Source organism: Sylvia atricapilla, chromosome 8 (genome assembly GCF_009819655.1).
Source record: "Sylvia atricapilla isolate bSylAtr1 chromosome 8, bSylAtr1.pri, whole genome shotgun sequence".
Taxonomy (NCBI): domain Eukaryota; kingdom Metazoa; phylum Chordata; class Aves; order Passeriformes; family Sylviidae; genus Sylvia; species Sylvia atricapilla.
The window spans coordinates 14,380,344-14,403,884 of NC_089147.1; the positions used below are offsets into that span (position 1 = coordinate 14,380,344).

Consider the following 23,541-nt stretch of genomic DNA (forward strand, 5'->3'; position numbering starts at 1 on the left):
GCCATCCATAAACCAGGCTGTCTGTGAGGGTCCTCAGGTTTAGCCCTGCTCCTTGGAACGTGGAGACTGGTGATGCCCCACCCCCGCCCCGACTTGCCCCGGGAGCAACCTCTGGCTTGGGGTGCCGCCAGTCCCCGGGGCACCCTGCTGCCCACACGCCCGACGTGCCCCGCCGTGGGATGAGGATAAACAGGAAGCCCAGTACCCCGGCCGTGCCCAGGGACCGGCCAGGAATGTGCTGGTGGCCACCGGACTGTTTGTTTGGAGTCAAAGCAGCCGGATCCTGCCGGGAGGAGCCAGGATCAACACGGCCGGGAATAGCCCGTGAGCTCATCGCCACGTCTCTCAAGGACTTCCAGCACCTCTGGGTGTGCAGCGATGTACAACTCTGGGTCCCCCTCGAAGGGGACCGTCATTCCAGCCGTCTGCCTTGGCCGGGATCAGGGCATGTCCTGAAGCCTCTGCTGCGATATGAGTCCCTGGCCAGCCCCAGAATGAAGGCCACGGAAAGCCCTGGGGAAGGGCAGGGTTGGGGCCAGCAGTGGAGTCCGTGACTCATTCGTCTCGACGTTTTGGAGATCAATTGCTCAAGTGTGAAGCCAGGACCTTCCCCCGACCTCCTCCCCCGGCAGATGCTGGCAGGGGTGCAGGGCAGGCGAGTGCTGAGTCCCGCTCCCAGCTCTGCCTCTGCTCCTGGGGACAGCAAGAAGAGAGAAGTGAGGGGGCTGGTGGGCTCTCCCACATCTGGGACCTGCCAGCCTCTTCTCGCAGCAGTACGGGCACTCTGTCCTGCCGCTCATGTGATAGTGGCGGACTGGAGGTGTCCCTCTTTGCCCTGAGGTGGCAGCCAGTGTGCCGCTCATCTGCCCGGGGCTCGCTGCGTGCCAGCACCTGCAGCCCCGGGCGGCCAGCAATGGCAGCGGCTAAAAATACGCGGCCGGCAGCAGGGCAGCCCCGTGCGCGGGAAGCTGTGGGCGGCGGGCGGGCGTGCGGGGCTATTCTCAGAGGGCTGCGGGACTATTCCTGGCCGGTCAATATTGATTCAGCCAGCTCAGGTGCAGCAGCTCACCCTGTCAGCACCGTATTTAGGGCCCGGCAGGAGGCGAGGCGGGCGGCTGAATCGGGAGCATTGTCCGGCGGAGGAAGAGGGCAGGGAGAGGATGTGAGCTCTGTAATCTGCAGCCAGCGGCTCCCGGCAGTAGCGCGGGTGAGGGGCACACCCCGGGCCTGCTGTGGCTGAGCAGTGGCCAGCAGGGAACATCTGCCCTGGGGACGAAGGGACGGGGCCAGAACACGTGCAGGCAGCTTCGGTCGGGAATAGGAGCATGTGTGAGGCACGAGGAGGCAGCTGCTAGTCCTGGCTCCTGTGGTTTCTGAGCTGCTGGGCACGTGTCTGCTGTACACACAGCCACCAAGAGCCGGGGGACTGAGGACAGCTGGGGACTTCAGGTAACAAAGCACTTTCCAGGCAGCTCCCTGCTTGTTCTAAGTACTTAGGATGGTCTGGACCTGCTTGGAGCTAGGGAACTCCATACGAACAGCTCTGCATGTACCTGAGCCCGCATCAATGGGCAGAGGAGAGGGTGAGGGGATGACTGTCCCTGTTCACTACTCTGAAATGTGTCTGTCCTCTCTGGCAGCTCCTCCAAGGCTGCATCACCAGCAAGTGTGGATTGCATAAAAGGAGCTGCATCAATTGCTCAAAGAACCACAGTGAGAGTGCTCATGACAGAGCGCATGCCAGGGTTTATTTCCATGGGCACAGGCAGGGGCTGAGTGAGGCTTGCCATGGTCATGCAGGGTCCAGGAGCCACTGGGGCAAGGCTGATTTGTGGCAGGCTGGGACCAGCCATCTATTCAAGTGATGGTAGTGGCTGAGAAGACAAGGGATCCTGCCAGCCTGCACCCAGCTCTTGGGAGATGCTGCTGCCCTGAGGTGCTGGGGAAGCAAGTTGGGGATGGGCAGGGCTCTGCATGGCATCAGTAGGGCATGCTGCTGTTGCAACCCTGTGTTGGTAAAGTCAGTTTCACTAATCTCATCAGAGGTGCCTGAAATCCTTGATAGCCACCTGGGCGGCATTGCGTCCGGCTGCTCCCATCACTCCTCCTCCTGCAAGAAAGGAGAAATGGGGAATGGTGGTGCACCTCTTCCACATGCCTCCTTCTTCCTTCTGCAGGTCTCCAGGAGGGTCCTGGCTCCCAGCTCTGCTTACCAGGGTGGGCTCCACTTCCACACAGGTATAGGCCAGGAATTGGGGATCGGTAGCCAGAGTAGGATGGTGCTGGCCGGGCGAAGTACAGCTGGTCCAGAGACATCCCTCCATGGAAGATGTTCTGCTAACAGAGCTCTGTGTGAGCCAGCTGCGCCTCGTCTGGGCCTGTGTGCCCATTAGCACTGGCACCAGAGCAATGCTCAGAGTTCACATGAATGGTACTCACTCCACCAGGCAGCCTGAAGATCCTCTCCAGGTCCGGTGGTGTCAGGATGTCCCTGCCAATGACAGATGCCTTGAACCCTGGGGCATAGTCTTCGATGCAGTCAAACACTAGAGAAAGATGAAAGGACTACTGGTGGGCAGTCTGGGGGGACATGGTAGCAAACTCCTGTGCAGCTCCAGGGCAGCTCTGCCCATGGCTGTAACTGGGATCTGTGTGTGCTTTACCTACCTGTGTCTGCATATGCATTTCTGGCCTGCTCATCCCAAGACCGACCGCCGGCCAGCATGGACGGGGTGTACTGAGTGAAGAGGGACACGACATGGCAGCCTGGTGGGGCCAGCCCTGGGTCCAGCGTTGAGGGAATGCAGAGCTCGATCATGGGCCTGGGGAAGCAGTACACCAAATGGGCAGGCAGAGGGGGACCCAGCCACTCCACAACTCTTTCCCCAGCATCCACTGCAATGACTGTCCTGTCCCTTCCCCAGCACACCGAGGTGTGCCAGTACAGGCTCCTACCTGCTGGAGGGGTGCCCGTGGGCAGCCTCAGTGAATGCTTGATGCAGGAGCTGGGTGTTCTCGCAGTTGAGATGTATGGAGCAATGGTGGTGGGGCAGAGGCTGGCCGTCGCGGGCATTGGGGGCAGCCAGGAAGCTGGGCAGCCGATCCACCGCCACTGGCCATGGGATGGGGAGATGGAGGAAGCAGGGTGCCGCCTCTTGCTGAGCCTGGCACCAGTGTTCCTCCAGCAGGGATGGTAGTACAAGTGTCCTTGCTGGTACCTACCATTGATCTTGGTGACAGGGGAGCGTGTGTCAACCTGCTTGATCCGCTGGACAAAATCCTTTGGCAGCTGCTCCTGGAATGGGATATACCGGTGCAGAGGCTGGCTATGAAAGGCAGTGTGAATGGGGCCGTTCTAACATGCCAAGCCCTACCAGCCCCATGCACTCCATACCTGAGGAATGAGTTCCAGAAAGGTGATTTGGGGGGAGGCATTGGACAGCACCAGTTTGCTCCTCACCTCTGTCCCATCCTGCAGAGCGACACCCTGCGCCTCCCCGTCCCTGCCCAGCAGCACATGGCACACTGCCTGGGCATGTGTACGGGACAAGACTTTACCAAGAGCATCCCTGCTGGCTGCAAGGGCAGGGATGCCAAACAGCTCCCCTCTCCCAGACACCCTGTACCTTCTCAGCAAAGATGTGGGCTCCCCGGGCAGTTGCTGCCAGGGCGATGGCTTGGGACAGGGCTCCCATCCCACCTGCCACGTATCCCCAGGCGCCCCGCCGTCCCTCCAGCTCACCCATCACATGGTGCAACAGCACATACCTGTGGTAGCAAGACCTTGGATTAGCTGCTGGCTGTGGGGATGGATCTGTTCCCTGCAATGGTAGTGACGATGGTGCCACAGCCCCCACAGTCCTCCCCCCCCCAGCAGGACCATGCCACCTCATGGGATGTCAACTCAGTTACAGGGAGCATACACCAGCCAAAACTCAGCCCAGCCTGGGGACAGAGGTGTCCAAACCGCAAAGGGATAGGTGGGGGCTGCTCAGGAGAGCCATATGACAGGGCTGGGGGCAGCCCCTTGCCCAGCACCAACTCCTGACGCACCCTGGCCAATTTGAGCAGGCAGCGGGAGGGAGAGGCAGGGGGGGCAGAGCGTGGGGTACTGGTGTGCAGCACAGCCAAGCATAAGGCATGGCAAGGGGGAACAGTGCAGGATGAGCCCCAAGGTCAAGGGATCCTCACCCACTGCCGGGGGTGTGTGGGCTGGCCATGGCTCCAATCACTGCATCAGTAGCCAGAGTTGCCTTCAGGGGCTCTGACTCAAACCAGAGATCCAGGATCTGGCCCAGGAGAAAGAGAGGATGCAAGGCTTGGGGTGGGCAGCTGCCGCAGCACCCTGGCAGGCAGGAGAGCCAGGGGGTGTTTCTACACCATCACTGCCAGCACGCACCTTGGAGATGGGAGCTGTGAGCACCTCGTAATAGCGGGGCAGCTGCCGCCCCAGTGCCAGCCCTGGGGGTGGAGAGGTAGTGTGAGACCTGCGTGGCTCTGCCAGGGCTGGCTAATGGTGCCCAACTGGGTCTGGAGGTCAGCCAGCAGGACCAAGGTGAGTAAGCCTAGCAGAACCTGTGAGCCCAGTTTTGGCTCCTGAGGAGCCTCTGCATCACCCATCCCAAGTGCTGGCAAACGCCCCTTGCTATCAGGGTTCCCTGGCACCCCAGATATACCTGCCTGCAGCAAGGGCTTCAGGGTTCGCAGGCTCTTGAGCTGCTGGAGCAGGGAACCCTTTCCCAGGGCAGCTGTATCCACTGGAGGGGCATCCAGCAGTGGGTCAAGGGCCAACACCATGCGCCCCATGAATGCCTCATACTCAGGATAGGCCTGGAAGGGACAGAGGGTGGACAGCAAGGACTGCACCATGGTGGGTGCAATGGATACCCCACCCAGGAGCATCCCTGCCACTCCAGGGGCAGGGCAGCCCCTCATGGGTTTTCCTGTGCCAGGTGCACATCCCTGGTGGTACCTGGGCATCCTTCTGAGAGAACTGAGCAATCTGCTGCTGTGTCTGGGCCATGTCATGTCCCAGCAGAAGGGAGCGAGGAGGGCTCCTGTCCTCCAGCAGTGGGGTGAAGGAGTATGGGTCCCGTGGGAGCACCCTCAGACCATGACGCTGCAAGACAGGGATGTCCCCACTGCAGGACCTACCCTGCAGGGACAGCGTGGCAGCAGGGTCCCCCTGCTTGCATGCTGCGAGTTGCCAGCAGCCCAGCAAAAGCTGGGTGCCAGTACCTGCAGTTCCAGATCAGCATAGATCTGTGGTCGCAGCAGGCTGAGCAGATATGATGCCCGGGAGAACTTGAACCCTGGAACATGTGGGGTGGTGGAGGATGTCCGCCACTAAGGCTGGCCAGGGCCAGGGGGACAAGGGGCATGCAGGGGTACCTGGCACAATCTCCTCTGTGACAGCCGCGCCGCCCAGCACGTGACGCTTCTCCAGCACAGCAGTGCTCAACCCCGCCTGCTGCAGGTAGGCAGCCTGTGGGGACCACAGCACACACTGCCCATCCCTCCAGCCAGGATGTCATCATCAGCGTGGGCACACTCTTGCACGTGGTGCCCCCCTCCCTAGAGAGGGCCTGTGGGAGCCCCAGCCCCATGGACACTGCCACCAAAGCCCTCCCTTGCCCAGACTGCAGACCCTTCCAGACCCTTGCTGTCCCCTGTGGATGGAGGAGAGGCAGCACGCCACTCTAGGTACTCACTGCCACCAGCCCGTTGTGCCCTGCAAGAAGAGAGGGAGATGAGCAGAGCTCAGTGTTGGTGATGGGCCCACAGCACAAGGCACCCTGTCATGCCTGGGGCATGGGGCTGTCACAGCCACCCCAATAACAGGCTCTAGACAGAGATACAGGTGACAAGGAGCATCCTCCTCTGGCCCTACAGCCCTGGCCCTAATGGTGCAGCAGAGGGGGACAGAAGTGCTCAAGGCAGATGTCCCAACAGTGCTCTGTAAGCTGGGGGGCTGCAGTTTGTGCCAGACCCCTGTGTCGTCCCAGGCATGAGGAGCAGCCTGGGGCTTTGCAGTGTGTCCAGCACTACTGTGGTCCCCACCTAGCTGCTCCTCTGCTACCCGCCCTGAGGGGAGGGCAGATGCGGATCCCCGCCTGCTCCCCGCAGCTCGGCTCTTGCTCCCTTGCTCTGTTTACCTGCCCCGATCACCACCGCGTCGTATTCCCGCTGCAGCTGGGCTGCAGCCCCGCCATGGGCCAAACGCGCTCCCGACGGCCCCAGGGACAGATGCAAGCAGCGGGAAGAGCAGACCAGACTGAGTCTTCCCCGGAGCCCGGCTGCCATCGCCCCGCAGCGCCTGACCATGGCCCCGTCCGGCAGCTGGACTTTGCTTTCACGGCGGATCTTTTCCCAGGGCTTCCGGGCACAGGGAGGGGCCGGGGACCGGGGCCGGGAACGCCTTGGAGAGGCGGGGAGGCTGCTCAGGACAGGGGTCCAGCCGAGCGCTGCTCCTCTGGTGCCGTCCCGGCGAGGCGCTGACCCTGGCACAGTCTTGCTGGGGGCTTGTAGCGGGGCCGGAGATGAGCCCCAGGGCTGAGGAGGGGACAGATCCTGCCTGGGGGTCAGCAGGGTGCCAGAAGCTCCCCAGTCTGTACTCCAGGAAGGTGCTGAGCAGACAGGCGGGAGCCTGACAGTCCCCATCCCCCAGCTCTTGTTCTGCTCCAGGGATGATCCAGAGGCACGTGGTGGGGTGATGGGCCAAACATGGCAGGGCAGAGGGAGTTTGGCCCCCCCTTGAGCAGGCAAGCCCAGAGCACAGCCCTGAAAGCGGCAGGAAAAGGGGCAGCTTGGATCTGAATCCAGAACTATGGCTCAGCAGGGCAAATTCCGGCTCAGTGGATGGGGCAAAGGCCCTGTCATGGTCCACTGCTCCCTGAACTGCCATCCCCAGCTCCAGCGAGTGGCATGGGAGCAACAAGGGGCAGTGGCTGCCTGAGTCCCTTGGGTCTGGCCCCATTCCCAGCTGTACTTGAGGTTTGGACGTGCACTGAGCCCAGACGTGCCTGGGAAATACATAAGCTGCCTCAGGATTTACTCGTTGTTCCCAGCTAAGCTCAGACCTGTGGCTGACTGGTGCCTGGAAGCCAAATGTGGGGTGCGGGGAAGGGGATGCATGATGGGCTGCACCTCCCCAGAGCCTGCCAAACCTCTGAGGGCCCCACACCCCACATTTGGGGGTGAGGGGGAAGTGGGATGCACGCTAGACCATTGAACCACTCAGGTTTGGCAACACTATGTTGATCTCTGGCCAAAGCCTGGCAGCAATGCCAAGCTAACATTATAAATCCTGCTCTGGAAATGCACTTTTCAGCAAGACAGTGATTTGCCAACAATCTCTCAGCCCCATTCTCTGCTTGTCTACAGAGGCTGCTGGGTGGCAGTGAGAACCATGGGGAGCAGGAAAAGGGACAGTGCCAGCCCTGGCCAGGCCAGAAGATTGGAAAGTTGCTTGTCGCTGCCTACATGCACAATCCATGGCATGGCACACAGACACTGAGAAAGCAACCCAGGCTCTGGGAACACCCACTTTAATCCTGGCCCCAAGGGGGCTGGAGGCAGCTCAGAGCAGAGGGATGCGGGATGGTTCCCAGAGGCGCCGGGCCAAGTCGTAGGCCTGCTGGACCACCAGCTCGGAGGGGATGATGCCCAGGTGCACCGTCAGCAGTTCGTAGCACTTCACTACCTCTGCCTGGTTGTTCTTGCTGTAATAACGCAGCAACTTCCTGGTGAGGAGAAGACAGGGGCTTGGCAGGTACTGTGCACACAGGCAACCCCTTTCTAATGACCTTCCCTCTATAAAGTACTTTGCAAGGACACAGCAAAACCATGGCACCAGGCTGGGGAGATGGGCTGGTGCAGCTCCAGTGACACCACAACACTGGCATCCTGGCATCACTCACACTGAGCTGTGTGCCATCACAGCTTCGAGCCCTGGTGCCAAACCACAGGGCTGGCAACTGCTCACCTGTAGTAGTCTCCTGCAAGCATCCCAATGGGAGCAGAATCATCAGCCAGGACTGGTACCTCCATTACCTCCAGCTTGTAGCCCTGGGGAGAAATGATAGCAGAGGGGAGGAGCTTGGATGGGACCACTGAGGAGTCAGAGCTGGCTACACCTAGAGTCCTGCTCCCTGCCCCAGGGAAAGAGGGGCTCAGCCCCTTCCTGGCCCCACATACCATCTCATTCTCAAACCAGAGGAAGTAGGAGCAGCAGTAGTCACCATCCTGCAGCATCAGCGTTGTATAGCCCTTCTGTAGGTATCGCCTGGCCAGTGTGATCAGGGACCAGACCTGGGGACAAGGGGCACCTGAAGCCTGAGCAGAAACCCCTCCAACTTCCACCCTGTTCTGTGGTTCCCATCCCATACCTACCCCATGAGTAGTACCTTTTTCTTGATGAAGGTGGCCAGGGGACCCTTGCCCAGCTCTGAGCTGGACTTCTCTGTCACACTGAGTGATGGTGCCATCATTTGTCCAGCTGTGCGGTCCACATAGATGAAGTGCACCAGTCCAGGAAAGTCCTCCAGGTACGTGGCATGGGTTAAGGGTGTCCAACAACTTTGGTGCCCCTCCAGGATAGCCCCTGAACCTTGGGGAAACCACCTTTGCCCACTACATTCCTCCCCTTGATCCTGATGCTGGGGGACAGGGTCCCACTCCCCCATCTGCTACCCCCTTAGGAACACTGCCTTGCCAGGCTGGGTTCCCAGCTGCAGAGATGGGTATGACACCATGGTGATATTGCGCCTGCTTTTCACCAGCAGGAAGTCCCGCCAGTCCAGCAGCTTCTCCCTGCCAAGATGAGGCACAGTGAGAGGCCAGGACCCACAAGCCCCAGCACAGCTGCGTGTGGGGCAGCCCCCTATCGATGCTGACCACCCCCATCACTCACCTCATCAGCTTCTGAGCACGGTCCCGCAGCCCTTGGGACAAGCTGTGGCCAGCAGAGGTCAGGAAAAGCTGGCGGTACACAGAGCAGAGCTGCCGCTTCACGTTGGCCACTGACTGCAGCAGCCTGACCCAGGGGACACAGACAGTGCCAAGTTTGGACACTGGGTCCCCAGCACTGCAAGGACAGCTGTGCTTGTCCCCAGGCTGGGAAAGGTCCCTGCCTGTCCAGGAGACCTTCCCTGGCTGCCCCCAACTCACTCTAGGGAGCTCCCAGGCTCGCTCCGTGAAAATATCTTGTTCTTAAAGTCCAACCAGGTGTTCTGCAACTAGAAAGAGACAGGACTGTGTCAGGCTCCGGAGAAAACAAAACAGGGTCCACATGTCCCCACTCCCACCTGGATGTCCTGTCCACTCAGCTTCTTCACAAATTTGTCCATGCGCTGCCGCAGCTCAGCAAGGAATGGGTAGGAGCGTGCAACTCCCACCTCTGGTCCCTCTTCCAGCTTCTTCTCTAGCACCAAAAAACCATCCAGCAGCTGGTACAAAGTGATGGCCACCTGAGTCATGGGGCCCTGCCAGGGAAGGGAGAGGTGGGTCAGGCAGGACTCAGTCCAACACAGCTTCTTCCCTCACCTCAGAGGCAGCTCACCTTGGTCAGTAGCACAAGGGAGATGCCTGGCCAGAGTGGGAGGCAGTGCATGGTGTGCGGCAGCAAGGGGCAGTAACCTTCCCGCAGGCTGGCATCCAGAAAGATCCTTCTGGGGTTTGAAGCTTCAGGCACCAGAGGCCCCAAGGTCTGGAGCAAGTCCTCTGCCATCTGGGAAGGCAGGGGACATACTCAGTCCCCTGTGGGGATGAGACAGCTCACACCAAGGATGCTCTGTAGGGATGCAGCATTGCCTTGAAAGCTGCATGGACATGACCAATGAACCAAAGGAGCTGGAGGGGCCATGTAGCAAAGGATCAGCAGTGAGGAAAGTGCCCAGCTACCCCAAAGGAGCAGCAGAGAAGAAGGCTGTTGCAAAGACTTTAAACCGAGGCCAGTATTTGCTTGCAGTGTGTGAGGTGTTGCAACATCCATCAGGGAAGCGGCCCAGAAAGCCCAATGGCAGCAGAGGGAGACACTGGACTGCACTGAGACAGCCCTGCTCCCTCTCTGCTGACAGCTCATTGTAAGCAATGCCTCAGAGAAGGAGATCAGAGCTGTCACAATTATGCATAACATGCGGGACGTAGGGCACCCACAGCTGCAGCACAGCAAGAGAAAAGTGATGGGGACAAGAAACTGCAAAGGGCCCCGGGACAGGCTGATGAAGTGTAGAGCTGGGAGGTGTTGCAGGACTCTGTGCTCACCTGGACGTCTGCAGCATCCACCTCACCAATGCTCAGCATCTCAGCACCCTCTGACGAGCTCTCACTGCCTGCAGAGAACACAGCAGGGCAGTCTTCCAGCCCCCCTCAGAGCCCTGGAGCCTCTGCAGGGCTGGGAGTGTGGGGCACGGCTGCTGCCCAGCTGGGCACTCACCTGTACTGTGCCGGCCTGGCGAGGGCTCAGGTGTGTAGTAGACCTCAGGCACAGAGAGATCATCTGTGTCCTGCCAGCAAAAACAAATGGGTCAGTGATAGCAGCGATACAGGCAGCCCTTCCAGAATCTCACCATGCAGCTCTTGATCTCAAGGACTCACTTGGTCATCTGAGTCCTTTTCTGCAGCTCCATGGGAGCTAGGGCCACTCACAGGGATACTCTCACTTCTCTTGGGTCCCTGAGGGAGAACATCCCCTGCTGTGGGCTTTCAAAAAGAGGGAAAACCCCCTAAGTCCCAGCTGTCCAGGCATCACCCCATGGGAGCATCTGACTTGCTGCACCCCCAATCCTGCTTTGAAGCACCTGTGGGCCAAGCTCCTCCTCAGCACTCTGACTGGGGTACAGGTCCTGAACCAGGAGGATGAGGACAAGCAGGTCGGCCGGGCGGATGGGGCTGGCATTGCGGCTGCAGGCCAGAGCAGGAAAGGGTCAGCTGGGAGGACAAATGGCTACTCTGGGGAGGGTGGTGGGGCTGGGCGCACCTGGAGTAGAAGGCCAGCAGCTTGGTGTGTACCAGGAGGAAGGCATGGCCCACTTCATCTCCACCACGCTCAGGGCTGGCATTGATGTACTGTACCACTTGTCGCTCCAGGAACTCGATGCACTGCTCACACAGCTGAGGATGGATCAGCCGCTCCACAGCCTGGGGTGCAGGAGGAGGGAAGGCTGCTGAGCTCTCTTAGACCCAGCACTGCTGTTCTGGAGTCAGGTCTGGGCTTCCACTGCTCCAGGGAGCTGCCCTAAAGTCCCAGTCCACAGCCTTTTCCCACATCCTGAGACTCCACACAGCCTCTCACCCCTGAAACACGCCAAAAGTAAGGGACAGCCCAGAGCATTGGTACCTCCACTGCAAAGCTCTGGTCCTCCTCCTTCAGGTGGCTGTAGGTCTCCAGCAGGCCCCGCAGCAGGCTCCACACACGCTCCCGCTGCTCCGAATCAGCCGGCCGCAACCTGCGGCAGTCACAGTGTAAACTCACAGGTGGTTGTCACCTCCCTGTGTGAGATGGACACACCAAAACCCAGCTCCCCGTGCGCGACTGACACCCCAAAACCCAGCTGCAGCCCAGCAGGCAGGGGGTCCCGCTGCAAAGGGGGGGTCCCAGCTGGAGACACCCACTCCCACCCCCCGTGCCGCATGAAGGCATCTCAGGGCAGCCACCCCAGCAACCCGACACGCCAGCCTGTGCCGGTGGCTGTGCCCGCTCACTCCTTGCGGATGAGGTGCGAGTCAAGCGTGACGAGGCCACAGTGAACCTCTACCAAGCGTCGCAGCACGAAGAGCGTCCGGCGCAGGTCGTCCTCGCTCTGCGTCCCGTCGCCGTTCACTGCGATGTACAGGCAGTCCCCGAACTGCAACCGGCAGCGGGGTGAGGCAGGGGCCGGCCAGGGGTCCCTGGTCCCCGGTCCCGGTCCTACCGTGTGCAGGACGTGGAGGTGCCGCCCGCCCTCGGTGGCGAAGCAGGTGTAGGTGTCGGAGAGCTTCTCCAGCAGCGCGGCGCAGGAAATGATGAGGGGGGCGAAGAGGGTGTTCAGGCAGTCCTCCAGCGCCGCGCCCTGCTCCACACTCTCCCGGTCAGCGCCCACGCGCGACCACGCACCCCACGTTCCCTTCCCCGCACCCGCGCCGCCCCGTCCCGCCCCACCTGCCCGCCGTGGGACGACCGCAGCCGGCGGAGGAAGGCGGCATCGGCCCAGTAGAAGAGCAGTTCGGCCGCGGTGCTGGCGATCAGGACGCAGCGCATGGCCCGCGGCGGGCGGGACACCGGGACCGGGAACACCGGGACCGGGAACACCGGGACCGGGAACACCGGGACCGGGCGGCTCCACCCGCCCCGCGCCGCTTCCTGCTCCGCCGCGCGTGACCGCCGCGCCCACGCGCGCAGCGCCCCCGGCGGCCCGGCGCGGCACCGCACCGTGTGACACCGGCACCGCACCGTGTGACACCGGCACCGCTCCGTGTGACCGGCGCATCGCTCCCGCCCGCCGGCCCTCGGTGGACAGAAGACGCCGGCGCGGTTGAGAGCCCAACTTTATTACATCTCCGTTAGCGCCTGGGCGCGTCGCAGCTGCTCCTGCCCGCGACACCTTCAATTTCCCGGGCAGGACACGCTCCCGGCCGGCCGCTCCGCCCCTCTCCGCTCCGGGATGTATAATTTAACTATCAACATTTCCCGCCGCGGAGCCGGAGCCCGCCCGCCCGGGGCGGCCCCCGGCGCCCCCCGCCCCGCCCCGCCCCGCCCGGTGCATCCCGCGGCGGGCCAGGCCGGCTGGCGGCGTCCCGGCGGCAGTAGAGGGAGCTGCTTCCATGCTCTTGCTGCACCGGAGCACTGTTCGCCTCTGGAGAGGGGTCCGGCTGCTGGACGGATCATCCCGGGGGGCAGCGGGACCAGGGGGTCGGGGAGGGTGTTCGTCCCGGGATTTAGTGGAGCTCAGCACCCCAACCCTCCCTGCAGCCAGTAGGCACCAGGGCCCAGGTGCTTCTCGCAGCTCACAGGACGGAGGGTGGCAGGCCCTGCAAATTGGCTGTCGCACTGCTCTGGTAGGATGGTGGCCAGGGCATGTGGAGCTCTGCGGTCACAGGGCAGGAGTGGTGCCAAGGTGGAGGACATCCTGGGGGTGAGGATGAGGGCGTGGCGTGGAGCTGCCCAACACGGCCCTCAACAGCGAGGCTGCGTGGGCTGCCAAGGAGGCAGCATGACCTGGGCAGTGCTCAGGGGCAGGAGCGGGGCTGGCGAGTCCGTCGTGGGCCGCAGGCTATCGGTACCGACAGGCCAGCGCGTTCACATTCTTCACCACGTAGAAGCTCATAGTCAGCGGGGGGATGACCAGGGTGCGGCCGGCCCGCAGCGGGCGAGGCTTCAGCTCGGGGAGAGTCCCGTCATCCACCATGGCCAGCGGCTGCCCGTTGAGCTGCACCGACCTGTGGGGCCAGGAGAGGGTCACGGCAGTGGCACTGAGGATGGGACAGTGGTGACAGTCCCAGCCACCAGCGTCAAACTTACTTGGAGTGGAGCCCGTCCTTGCCATAGGGCTGCAGCAGGTACTGGTGGACAATCTTATCCCGCAGCGTCCCTGCCAGCTTGATTTTCTTCCGGGAACGATGCAGGTTGATGATATAAAGGGTGATGGATCCTCGGACATAGTTGTGACTGCAAAAAGGAGAGTGGGAGATGAGGGCTGCACTGCCATGTCCCCAGGGAGCATCACCTCCAAGAAGGGGCTTGGGGGTCTCTGCAACAACTGGCCTCGTGCAGACATCCAGATTCACTATGCTGCTGCCCATTCACAGGGAGATGCCACCTTCCCATCACAAAACCTGGTTCTGTGGTGACACCTTTCAACCCCCTCTCTTCAGCCAGCAGTGACATGGCACAAGAGGATGCTGCAACATTGTCCAGAGCGGGAACGGCCCAGGACAGTGTCAGTTCCAAGACAACCCTCCCTCCCCCATCCCCAGCCTTGCAAGGAGGAGGCTGAGAACGGAGGAGAGCTCTGTGCGTGAGTGGCGTTTGCCCCCGCCACCCCAGACACCTGACAGACAGGTCCAGACACTGATCCTCTGTCCTTGCCCGATCAGGCAGCCCCAAACAAAAGCTACAGAGCACTTTGCACCTGTCAGTTCCTGGACAAGGTTTCCTACCGAGCTGGAGGCATGTTGAAAGCATCTGGACTGTGTAAAGAAACAGTCTCTCCTCCTCCACAATAGCAACTTGTGTCCGCGGAGGAGGTGGCCGCCCCCCCGGCTCGCTGAGGTGCTTTCAAAGACCTTATCAGCGAAACAATAACCAGGCCAGGCTCCCCGGCAGCGCGGGCCTGGCGGGTAACCCGACCGAGCGGGGCCCCTCGTGTGAAATCCACTCCCTTGATCTCTGCTGCCCAGGCTGCCCGGCGGCCACTGCACCGCTCCCAGCCGGCCCCGTTCCCAGGCGCGGGCTTGCCGCCACTTTCATCGAAGGCATCGCCATTCCTGCTCTCCCTTCACTGTGACAGCGGCCAGAGCAGCACCCGAGTGAGTACCCTGGGAAGCCAACCTGCCCCAGCGTGTCCTTGTCGGTCTCCTCTCCTGGGGATACCCCTTATCCCACCCTGTAACCCTCAGCCTTCCTTGCTCCACTTACTTGTGGTAGCTGGTGCAGTGGGCATAAATCCGGAGCTTGTCGCGGATGACTCTGCCGGGCCGGGGCTTCCTCTGGAGACCGGCCACGTGGATCGCCAGCACCTTGGGACCAATGAGGCGCTTGTAAAGCAGGGACAGCCAGTAGTCCTGGGGGGCAGAGGGGACAGTCAGCAGCACAACAGCCCCTGCTACTCACAGAGGGCGTGGACAGGAAAGGCTGGCTTCCCTGCTTGCAGCCTGGCAAAAGTTTGGCTGTTGGGGTGAAAATGTTGTGTGCCAGATGTCTGCCTTGGGATGAGCTTTTTTGTGCAGTCCAAGCCATAGTGGCATGGACATTTCCAGGAAAGAGATTCAGGGAGGAATACATTTCCCATGCTGAGAGACACGGGTACCCTCTAGAGGAGCTCTGAGCTTGGCTGGGTTGCAGAGTGTGAGGAGCAGCATGAGCACCCTTGCATATACCCATGGACCAACACATAGCCATGCTGTGGACCTGCACACCAGCTCCCGCTGATGCACACGGGGTGGTGATGTCTCTGGAGCAAGCTGTTCTCCATTCTCAACACAGAGCTGAAGCACTGTGAACTCTCAGAACTCTCCCCTGCTCTTTGTTCATGGCCCACTGGCTTTTGGGACTGCTGAGGGTGCACAGCTTCCCAGAGGTATTTGTCCCATTTTAAAGCCTTCTGTGGAGCATGGGGACGCCAAGCACTCAAGAAAGAGGAAATGGTTAGACTCTACACACATGCATAAATGATGCAGCCTTAATTACGTCACCACACACTACTTTTTCCTGCAGGGCATGGCCTTGCACAGCACACAGGATGGGCCCCAAGCCCTGGGGAGGGAGGTGAGGCTGTGTGGTGACGGAGGCTGCTGCCGACAGGGCCCCCCACTCATCCGCTGCAGAAGCTGGGAGGTGTGTGGTAAATGAAGCAGGGTTATAGGAAGGGAAAGGGCAGGCTCAGGCCCTCAGCTGCTGTTTTGCAGGATGGGGTTCTAGTGTCACTGCTGCTCCAGGCACACCATGTGATTGTGGGGAGATGAATCCTCTCGCCCTGCTTCTCTGAGTGCTACCTGTGGGTGCTGAGGCATCTTCATACACATGAGCACTCTGGAATAGCACCCTCTGAACAGCCCGGACTGGATGTCCTAGAGGAGCCATGTGCCCCAAGGCAATTGGGATAATCCCCCCTCCCTGCTGACAATGTCAAACGTCCAGCAGTGATGGTCACACTAGCACCAGGGGCTGCTCTGCCTGTCAGGTCTGCCCTGCATAGTGAGGAGAAAACGAGTATTGAACAAACATCCTGTGGCTCTGCACAGTGCCTAGGAAGGGCAGGGAAAGCCCTGCATGGTCAGGATAGTGTGATGTAGGGGTCTTGCATCCCAGAAGTGCATGTGGTTGGGAATGGGGTCTCCAGGCCCTCAGGATGCAGGGCAGAATGGGCAGGTGGAACTGCAGATATCTCATATAGACTCAGTTATCCATCCTGTGCATGGGGAGCCCTCACACAGCCCCTGATTAATATGCATTTTGGGTAAAGAGGCTGGCATATAAAACTGAGCAGTAGGGCACAAGTGACCAGCACCAGGTGAAAATCTACCAGCCAGACTGGACTGCCAGCCCCATGCTCTTTCCAGTTCAGCAGAAGCTGATCTGTTCCATCAGCATTTAGCTGGTCTGCCAAAGACAGATCCAGACACACTTCTCACTTTCTGGGCAAGATTTTGGCATAATGCTGGAGGAAAAGCCACCTTCTCCTCTTGCTAGTCCCAGCCAAAACCACGGGGCTTTGTGTCACACCAGGCTGGTAACTGCTTCCTCTGCAAACTCTGGGCCCCAAAGGAGATGTGAATCTGAAGGAAGAGGCTTCCTGAGTGTAGCCTGAGATGGCTCAGCCACAAGGCCAAAGCTCCCAGGGAGAATGAGATGCAATTGCTCAATGCTGCTTATGTGTGCTGTCAGTGAGGCCATGCCTCTGGCCCTGACCCTGCTGGCTGGTTGGACTGCTCTACAGCCTGAGGATGTCCCTGCCCTCACCAAGCTTCTGTGAGAAGCCAGCCTGTGCTGCTCAGTCGCAGCAGGCGGGAGAAACAGAACTGTCTCTCCAGCAAGCCACTCTGATTAGCAGAGTCATTAGATGAGTAACTACTTGAGTTTGCAGTGACGCCAAAAAAAAAAGCACAGACTTTAGTGTTTAGCCCCATGGTCATGGGTTAAAACTAAGTTTGGTGTCCTGAGCTACCTGTCAGTTCAGGCTCCTCTCCATATTTCCACTGATGAGATGCTGCTTTCACCCACAAATTACGGGAGTGATGGAGGCCAGACTCTCAATGTCTGCCCTCAGAATTTCCATATGGATCTCAAGAGCTGTTCTGCAGGGGACTCTCAGTGGTCTTGCCTCCATGGCGAGCTGGCACCAGCAACTCCAGCCTCCAGCTGAGCATCCACCCTTCTTGGGCTGGGTGGTCTCCGGGAATTTGCTGCTTTGACATCAGTGTCCCTCCACCCTAAAGGCTCAGAAGCAGCAGGGTTTGTAATGTGGGAGTCCTGGGAACCTGCCCAGCCCCATGACCTGCCCCAGCTGCTGCCAAATTTCACATCTCAGCACATGCTCTTCCCAAGGATGCTCTAAACAACCCCGCAGAGCTGGAAGCACTGAGCCCCAGGCTCCTGCCATGATGGCTCGTGGGCAGAGCTGTGCCATTCAGCATCTCCCAAGCTGGGCCCAAGGACAGATAAATTCTCTCTGAAAAGTGTTGGCTATGTTTTTTGAGCTTCTGGCCCAGCTAAGGGTATACAGCTTTTCTGAGAAAAACCATGCAGGTGCCATGGGATGGGCAAGACAGTCAGCAGTGATTTAGGCTGAGCTGTTCTGCAAAGTATGAGGTGATCACAGCTGAGTGTGCAGTATTTCAGCAGTCAATGCCTCCAGGTCAGTGTGGGGACCCCCGTGTCCCTCCAAAATCTGCAGGAGCTGAGGGGATAGCAGTGCTTTTACCTTGTCTTCCTGGCAAAGCTAGCTCCAAAGTCTCAGTTTCAAGAAGGATGTGAAAAAATCAAAAAGAGTTCAAAGGAGGGCCAGAAAAATGACCCGGGGCTGGAAAAAGTCGTCAGCACTGGCCTCAAGGCACTTGAGCTCTTCAGCTCACTGCAGGGAAGCGCTGAAGACAGCTGCAGCTTTTCACATCATTGCGAATCCACTTGTGTGAGGGGCCGAAATCATGTGATTCACAATAAATTACCAGGGCCTGGTGACACCAAGCACTTGGATGATGAATTACACACACACACCTAGCATGACTGAAACAAACCTGCTGAGGGCAGACACGTTCCCTCGCTGGACTGGTGCTCCAGGGCAGCTCCTTCCATTGGCAGGAGTGAACCCCAGCCAAAATCACACCAGGGCTGCTGGGCTCCTGCAGCTGCCAGCTCCTGTTCAAATGGGACCAGCTTGGGAAATAGTTGCTCCTGAAACCCAGCTTGGCTGCAACCAGGGTGGCTTTTCCACAGATCATTGATCTCTTCCTCAGCCCCTGACGGCAGCTGGCACCCACTCCCATGTGGCACACCCTGTGCAAGCAGGTTCTCCAGGCTGGCAGTGCCCACATACCCCTTGCAAAGACGTGCAGTGTGGTGCTGGACATCCTGTCAGGGGCAGTCTCAGCAATGTCCTGGGAGACAGGTTGCTCCAACCAGTGCAAATGCAGAAAGGATTTGTCTTTTGGAGTCACAGAAGACTCTTGTTGTGAGGGCTGAGCCAGCAATACAGCTGTAGCAGTAGAGTAGGGATAGCAGAGAGAAATCTGGTTTGTTATTAGTCCCACGAGAATCTAGGGATCTTTCTTGGTTTAATTACTTTGCAGACCCATCATGCAGTACTGCAGGAGAGGAGCACCTGAAGGCAGAGCCTTCCTGTGCCTCAGGAGGTCTCTGGGACCCCTGATTTGTGGGCAGGAGGGGTGCTTGTGTTGAGTGAGCTGATGTGCAGAGCTCAGGGAGCCTCACCTTTTGAGCCCCATGGGGTCAGTGAAGACATAAGAGCTTTCCACTAGAGAGGGAAAGCCCAGAGAGCCCTACTTGATCTCTTTGCACATTTTACTTTTAGAGTAGAAGTTTTAGAGACTTCAGCTTTTGGAAACAAGGTTGATTAGGCAGATCCTGAGGCAGAACTATTAGCCAGACCCTCCTGTCTACAGAGCCATCAGGAAAAATGCAGGAGTTATTCCCCCCACTCTCTCCTAGAGGCAGCAAAGCAGCTCTGCTGCCCACCTGAATTTGTTCAGCTCTGTGCTCTCCACATGTGAGAAGACATTTCCATAACCATAAAATCAGAGTAAAAGAGTCATAGTTCTTCAGTCTCCTGGGGACTGTAACCAGCAAAGGCAGCTGAATTTCAAACTAGTAGGCTGTGAGTCCGTGGTACAGAACCTCCTCTGGGTGGGGCTGCCAGGGCATGGCTTTGTGTTCCCAAGTCACCGGCAGCATCAGCTGGCTGCTGCTCACCTATTCCGCTTCTTATTGCTTCTTCCCACTCCTGAAGCTGCCCAAGTTCTTCCCATGTGTCTTACACACAGTCGAGTTTCTACAGCCTGTTACAGAGAGCTCCATTCCTGCACCTTCACCTGCATTTTCCACAGTCCAAGCAACCTGTGTGGAGATAAGGGCTGGCTGGTCGGAGCATGACAGGACAGAGGGGTTTGCTCTTTTATCCTTTTGTTGAGCCTGATAGCTTGTTTTTGGCAAAAGCATCTTACAGAAAAGTAGTGACTGTGGTTGTGAAGACTTGGAAGGATGGAGAAGCTGCCACTTCCCAGGGAGTCTGTTCCAGCAGTTACATATCCATGCTGTTAACAATCCCACTCCCTATCTTTGTCTTGAATTTGTCTGGTTTTAGCTTCCAACCAGTGGTTCTTGTTCTTTCTTTTTCCACTAGATTAAAGAGATTCTCAGCATCCAAAGTTTTCTCCCTGCGGAGGTCCTTACATCCTGTTCAAGCCATAGCTGCTTGTTTGTCCAGCAAGGCTGGATAATGCTGCTTTTAACATTATCCCTGAGTTTTATGTGCTTCTTAAGTGGGAGTTAAAGGTTTTCTCAGCCAAACCCTTTGCAAGGTTCTGTGACAAGCAGAGTGGGGCAGAGCCTTCTCCGAAAGGGAACAACATCATCTGAAGTCAAAATCATCAGCTTCAGACACTAATGCTGCCCTCATGAGCTCTCATGCCCCCACCCTCAGGGATATGATCTGTTTGCTGTTTCGTGTGTGCCCCCTCCTTGTGTGGAGGTTCTGGAGAGCTGAGCAGTCTCCTACAATATTTTCTGCTGTATTGGGGAGTCTGTGAGCGAGCACCACAGAGGACACTCCAGACACTGTCTATGGATGGGGAACAAGGCTCCTTCTAGCTCCAAACTAGGGGGCTTCAAGTGGATTGACCTGACAGAGGTTGGGGGTACCAGCAGGGGTACCCCCAGAGTAGGTAGCACAGAGATGCTGCAGTGAAGTGGCCCCTTGCCTCTTCCCTCTGCTCTGCCCCTCCTGGGCAGGACAGACCTTTGCTTTGATCCAGCCACCTCCACCTATGGAAAGAATAGCCAACCCTGACTAATCCCTTTTTTGCTGAGGCCACATCCCAGCAAGTGCCCCACCGCCAGTCCTCTGAAGCTGCTGATATCTCTGCCTGGGCATCTGTTGCTTTCACTGTGCTGATCCTCTTCCTTCCTGCTCTAACGGCTGCGAACACTTCATCTCACACCACTCCTTCCTGCGTTGCCTTATGCCTTTACATCTTCCTGCAGCTTTCTCCTCAAGCAAGTGGTCTACAGCAAAATTCCTACTGTGGGAGCAGCAGCCACAGGAACTGCTGCCAGGCATCAGTGGCACTGAGGGGACAGCCTGCCCAGGAAACAGGAAAGTAGTGAGTAGGATGTCACCCCTGCCTACTGTCCATCACAGCCTGGCTCCAGCCAGTGGCCTCCCCACCTTCTTGGGATCTGAGCAGATGGAGGAACAGCCAAATCTCTCTTTTGTCATCACCTCTCCCTAACAGGGTCCAGGCGATGCAGGCTACAGGAAGGGAGCAGAATTGCCAGATCAGAGGGCTTGGAAACCAAATGCAATTTTTCTGTTTCCTGTTCTTACAGAACATCAATCCACTCTGGGAATGGTCTTTCTGTCCCACCTCATCCACAGCCCTGCGTTGGCTCAGTGACCAACTGGGCAGATTTAGCACTAGCATGGTGCCTCTGGAAGATGTAAACTCTGGCTGTGTCCATCCTTCCAAGACCAAACTGCTGCTGCTGGTCCCAGATGGAATTTGTCTCTGCCCCAGACTCAAGTGCAGGAGGAAGAGTCCGGCTCCAGCTCTGCACATGTCTTGCAGCTCCAGTGGGTGGGTGCCAGAGCTGCTAGCCACAGCATGGCTTTGATCCATTGAGAGTCCATGCATATGCACTTCAGAGACCTTTTTTTCTGGTGCACCAAGAGGGAAAGGCCCCTTAACACACTGTGACAGCAAGCAGAGTTTAGCTGCTTTATATCTGTCTTCTTGTTCACAGATACAATGATCCTCAGAGCTAACCTGGAACTCCTGGAGGAAAGAGGGTGCAGAAAGCAGACAATGCCTCAGTCCTTGAGCCACGATAGAAAGGACAAGGCAGTGGAGTGGATGCCCTGCTCAAACCTGCTCCAGGCAGTTGTGCCTAGGCTCGCTGGGAGACTTCCACAGGGCACCATTTCCACTCTGCCCTTCAGCGGACCATGATTTAACTTGACATCTCATGGGAGAGCTTCTCCCCCGTGCACACCTGAACTGCCCGGGATTTCATTCCTCCCATCCGTGGCCAGAGCAAACGTCCTCTCATAACAGTCCAGTCCCTGCCAATCCTTGTCTCTCCCACCCCTTCCCTGTCTGCAGGCATCACTCCCACCAGAGTCAGTGCTCTAGCGTGCAGGGCAGATGGGGGTGCCAGACACCCGCGCAGCAGATTTATAGTCATCAGGAACAGCTTCCGTGCGTGCGTGTGTGTGTGTGTGTGTGTGTGTGTGTGTGTGTGTGTGTGTGTGTGTCCGTGCAAGCTGCATTGAACCTGCTCCCTCTCCCCACCCTTTGTCACTCCCAGACTTGGCGCCCGGCACGCTGCAGTCCGACCCGGCCACCCTCTCGTAGACAGTGACCTGGAGCCGAGGGTCCCCGCGGGGGCACAGCAGCCACAGTCCTGCTCCGGCAGCTCGGCCGGCCGCGTGTGCGCAGCGCGGTGACTCCGGTGGATGTGCAGACGGGCGGGTGCAGCAGCAGCGCTGGATTCCCCTGGTCCCCCAGGACGGGCACGGCTACAGGTGGGCGAGGACCAGCCCCCGCAGCCGCGGCCCGGGGCGGAGCCCCTCGGGTGCAGCGCAGGGGCGGGAGAGGGAGCGATGGGGAGACGGCTGGGACCTTGAGCTGCCATTAGCAGCGCCTCCGGCCAAGGCGGCTCCGCTAATGAGCGCACCGGGGAGCGCGTACGTGCCGCGGGCGGGAGCGTGGCCGCGGGACCCGCTCCCGTTCCTGGCACCTCACCGCAGGGCCCCTTCCTCCTTGGACACGGAAACTGGGGGGGCCCAACCCAACCCATTCCCTAATGCAGAGGTGTTGGGGACAGGTCAGACAGACCTAGTATGAGCCCAGGGCCCTCCCTCCTCCAGGACACACAGTAATGTTCTTTCCCATTGAGCTCTCCTCAGTGCCTTTGGGCAAAGCCAAGGAGGTGAAAAATCACCCGCAGCATCCAAGCATCTGATCACAGCACCACTGGGCACAGACCTTCGCACTGCTGTGATGCTTTCTCAAGGACGCCATCAATTCACAGGCGACATCATATTGTCTTCTACCACCACAGCTGAGCAGGCAGCCCCTGCTGTCGATTCACCCTTGATCCCTCCAGGACTTTCTCGTCCTGCATATGAATCTTATATGCAGAAAAAAACTTTGAAGTGTCTACCAAACTCAGTTTCTCACCACTCATACTCGATAGAGGAAGGTCCATGAGGAGCCGCAGGAAATGGAAGTCTGGTTTTCAGCTTTGGCTTTTCCATGGGGTTTGTGTTCCTCAAGCCCTGCCTAGAAATATGCCCAAGTTTTTTCTCTGCATAGATATAACCTTACAGCACTGCACATTAAGGGAGCAGAAATCAATACCAAGGATGAATAAAAAAAGAGGCGAGTACCACGTGGAAAAACACTGAAAAACGCCTTTAACATTCTGTAAGAATCTGAAGAGAAATCTCATGCCTGCCTGGGGTGAAATAAATGTATTACTTCCCTCTGGACTGTTTCAGAGAGATATTAAGGAAAGAGAGATAGAGTATGTACATTGCATGCCTGAATGATCCTAGAGATACTAAATGCTGGATCAGCATTTCCAAGGCACTGCCCTGTGAAGAGCGAATATTGGTGCTGCTTCTGCTCGCCGTCCCTCCACTCCTTACTCCCACACATGTACAGGTTTAAGTGCGGGCAGGCAGACTATTGTACCTGCAAAAGGCTTTATTTGAAGGGCTTCTCTGACAGCTGACTGCCACAATACAGCTGACTGCCCCAATCACTCAGGAAGAAAAAGCACTCCAACCATACATGAAAACGTTATCTCAAAAATAACAAGGCAGTAAAACGCTTGAGCTCAGAGGGAAAGTGGACAGGTAATTCTGGCAGCAAGGACAGGCACTCAAGCTGCCCTTCCATGGGTGAAGGACCTGGAGGGGCACACAACGACCATGTCTCTTGCAAGATGTCCCCAAAGCCACAAGATGCTGGTTAAGTCATCAGTCAGCTGTGTGTGGGAAGCCCAGCAGAGATGTAAGCATCTTCCTAATTTCAGTGTGAAGCTTCAGTGCCCGTTGGCCACACTGCTGCCAGCTGAGACCATCCTCTTATTGGACAAGCAGGCAT

General features: G+C 58.3%; 3 protein-coding genes across 6 annotated transcripts in view; all 3 read right to left on the bottom strand.

Moving 5' to 3' along the window:
* Positions 1–1,723: 1,723 nt before the first annotated feature.
* Positions 1,724–6,324, bottom strand: PYROXD2 (pyridine nucleotide-disulphide oxidoreductase domain 2). Of its 2 annotated transcripts, XM_066323762.1 has the most exons (16): positions 6,156–6,324; positions 5,712–5,731; positions 5,392–5,485; positions 5,239–5,312; positions 4,973–5,119; positions 4,677–4,830; positions 4,400–4,461; positions 4,192–4,289; positions 3,627–3,768; positions 3,395–3,529; positions 3,223–3,295; positions 2,956–3,112; positions 2,668–2,822; positions 2,440–2,546; positions 2,214–2,334; positions 1,724–2,110 (listed from the first exon to the last, which is right to left on the bottom strand). In XM_066323762.1, exons 1-16 carry the CDS (start codon positions 6,322–6,324, stop codon positions 2,040–2,042), a joined length of 1,779 nt encoding a protein of 592 aa, XP_066179859.1. In that variant the 3' UTR covers positions 1,724–2,039. The 2 variants fall into 2 exon arrangements, with proteins under 2 accessions (XP_066179859.1, XP_066179857.1); XM_066323760.1 differs by lacking the exons at positions 5,239–5,312; positions 5,392–5,485; positions 5,712–5,731; positions 6,156–6,324 and having other exon boundaries at positions 2,214–2,337; positions 4,677–5,059.
* Positions 6,325–7,531: 1,207 nt separating this feature from the next.
* On the bottom strand, positions 7,532–12,312 carry HPS1 (HPS1 biogenesis of lysosomal organelles complex 3 subunit 1). Of its 3 annotated transcripts, none has more exons than XM_066323765.1 (18): positions 12,140–12,309; positions 11,913–12,050; positions 11,704–11,846; positions 11,339–11,447; positions 10,979–11,139; positions 10,800–10,902; positions 10,597–10,674; positions 10,436–10,505; positions 10,264–10,331; positions 9,560–9,727; positions 9,306–9,482; positions 9,169–9,236; positions 8,912–9,034; positions 8,746–8,811; positions 8,406–8,550; positions 8,197–8,310; positions 7,985–8,067; positions 7,532–7,742 (listed from the first exon to the last, which is right to left on the bottom strand). In XM_066323765.1, the coding sequence occupies exons 1-18, from the start codon at positions 12,236–12,238 to the stop codon at positions 7,580–7,582; spliced, it is 2,076 nt and encodes a 691-aa protein (XP_066179862.1). In that variant the 5' UTR covers positions 12,239–12,309; the 3' UTR covers positions 7,532–7,579. The 3 variants fall into 3 exon arrangements, with proteins under 3 accessions (XP_066179862.1, XP_066179861.1, XP_066179860.1); XM_066323764.1 differs by having other exon boundaries at positions 10,597–10,701; XM_066323763.1 differs by having other exon boundaries at positions 7,985–8,310; positions 10,597–10,701; positions 12,140–12,312.
* Positions 12,313–12,507: 195 nt separating this feature from the next.
* The window catches only part of HPSE2 (heparanase 2 (inactive)), a 107,005-nt gene continuing 95,971 nt past the window's right edge, over positions 12,508–23,541 (bottom strand). Inside the window, exons 10-12 of the mRNA XM_066323766.1 lie at positions 14,615–14,760; positions 13,499–13,645; positions 12,508–13,416 (exon numbers count right to left, since the gene is read on the bottom strand). Of these exons, the coding sequence (XP_066179863.1) occupies positions 13,251–13,416; positions 13,499–13,645; positions 14,615–14,760 (459 nt within the window). The 3' untranslated portion in view covers positions 12,508–13,250. The remainder of the gene's footprint in view (positions 13,417–13,498; positions 13,646–14,614; positions 14,761–23,541) is intronic.

What these genes read in the sequence shown, in the direction of transcription:
- HPS1 (XM_066323763.1), bottom strand. Translation starts at nt 12,238, where the DNA reads ATGCGCTGCGTCCTGATCGCCAGCACCGCGGCCGAACTGCTCTTCTAC. An exon ending in CTGCTGGCCTTCTACTCCAG is followed by an intron (nt 10,903 to 10,978) that starts GTGCGCCCAGCC and finishes TCTGGCCTGCAG; the next exon opens with CCGCAATGCCAGCCCCATCC. An exon ending in GCCAGGCCGGCACAGTACAG is followed by an intron (nt 10,332 to 10,435) that starts GTGAGTGCCCAG and finishes TGTTCTCTGCAG; the next exon opens with GCAGTGAGAGCTCGTCAGAG.
- PYROXD2 (XM_066323762.1), bottom strand. Translation starts at nt 6,324, where the DNA reads ATGGTCAGGCGCTGCGGGGCGATGGCAGCCGGGCTCCGGGGAAGACTC. An exon ending in CACAGAGGAGATTGTGCCAG is followed by an intron (nt 5,313 to 5,391) that starts GTACCCCTGCAT and finishes CACATGTTCCAG; the next exon opens with GGTTCAAGTTCTCCCGGGCA. An exon ending in ATGCTGATCTGGAACTGCAG is followed by an intron (nt 5,120 to 5,238) that starts GTACTGGCACCC and finishes CCTGTCTTGCAG; the next exon opens with CGTCATGGTCTGAGGGTGCT.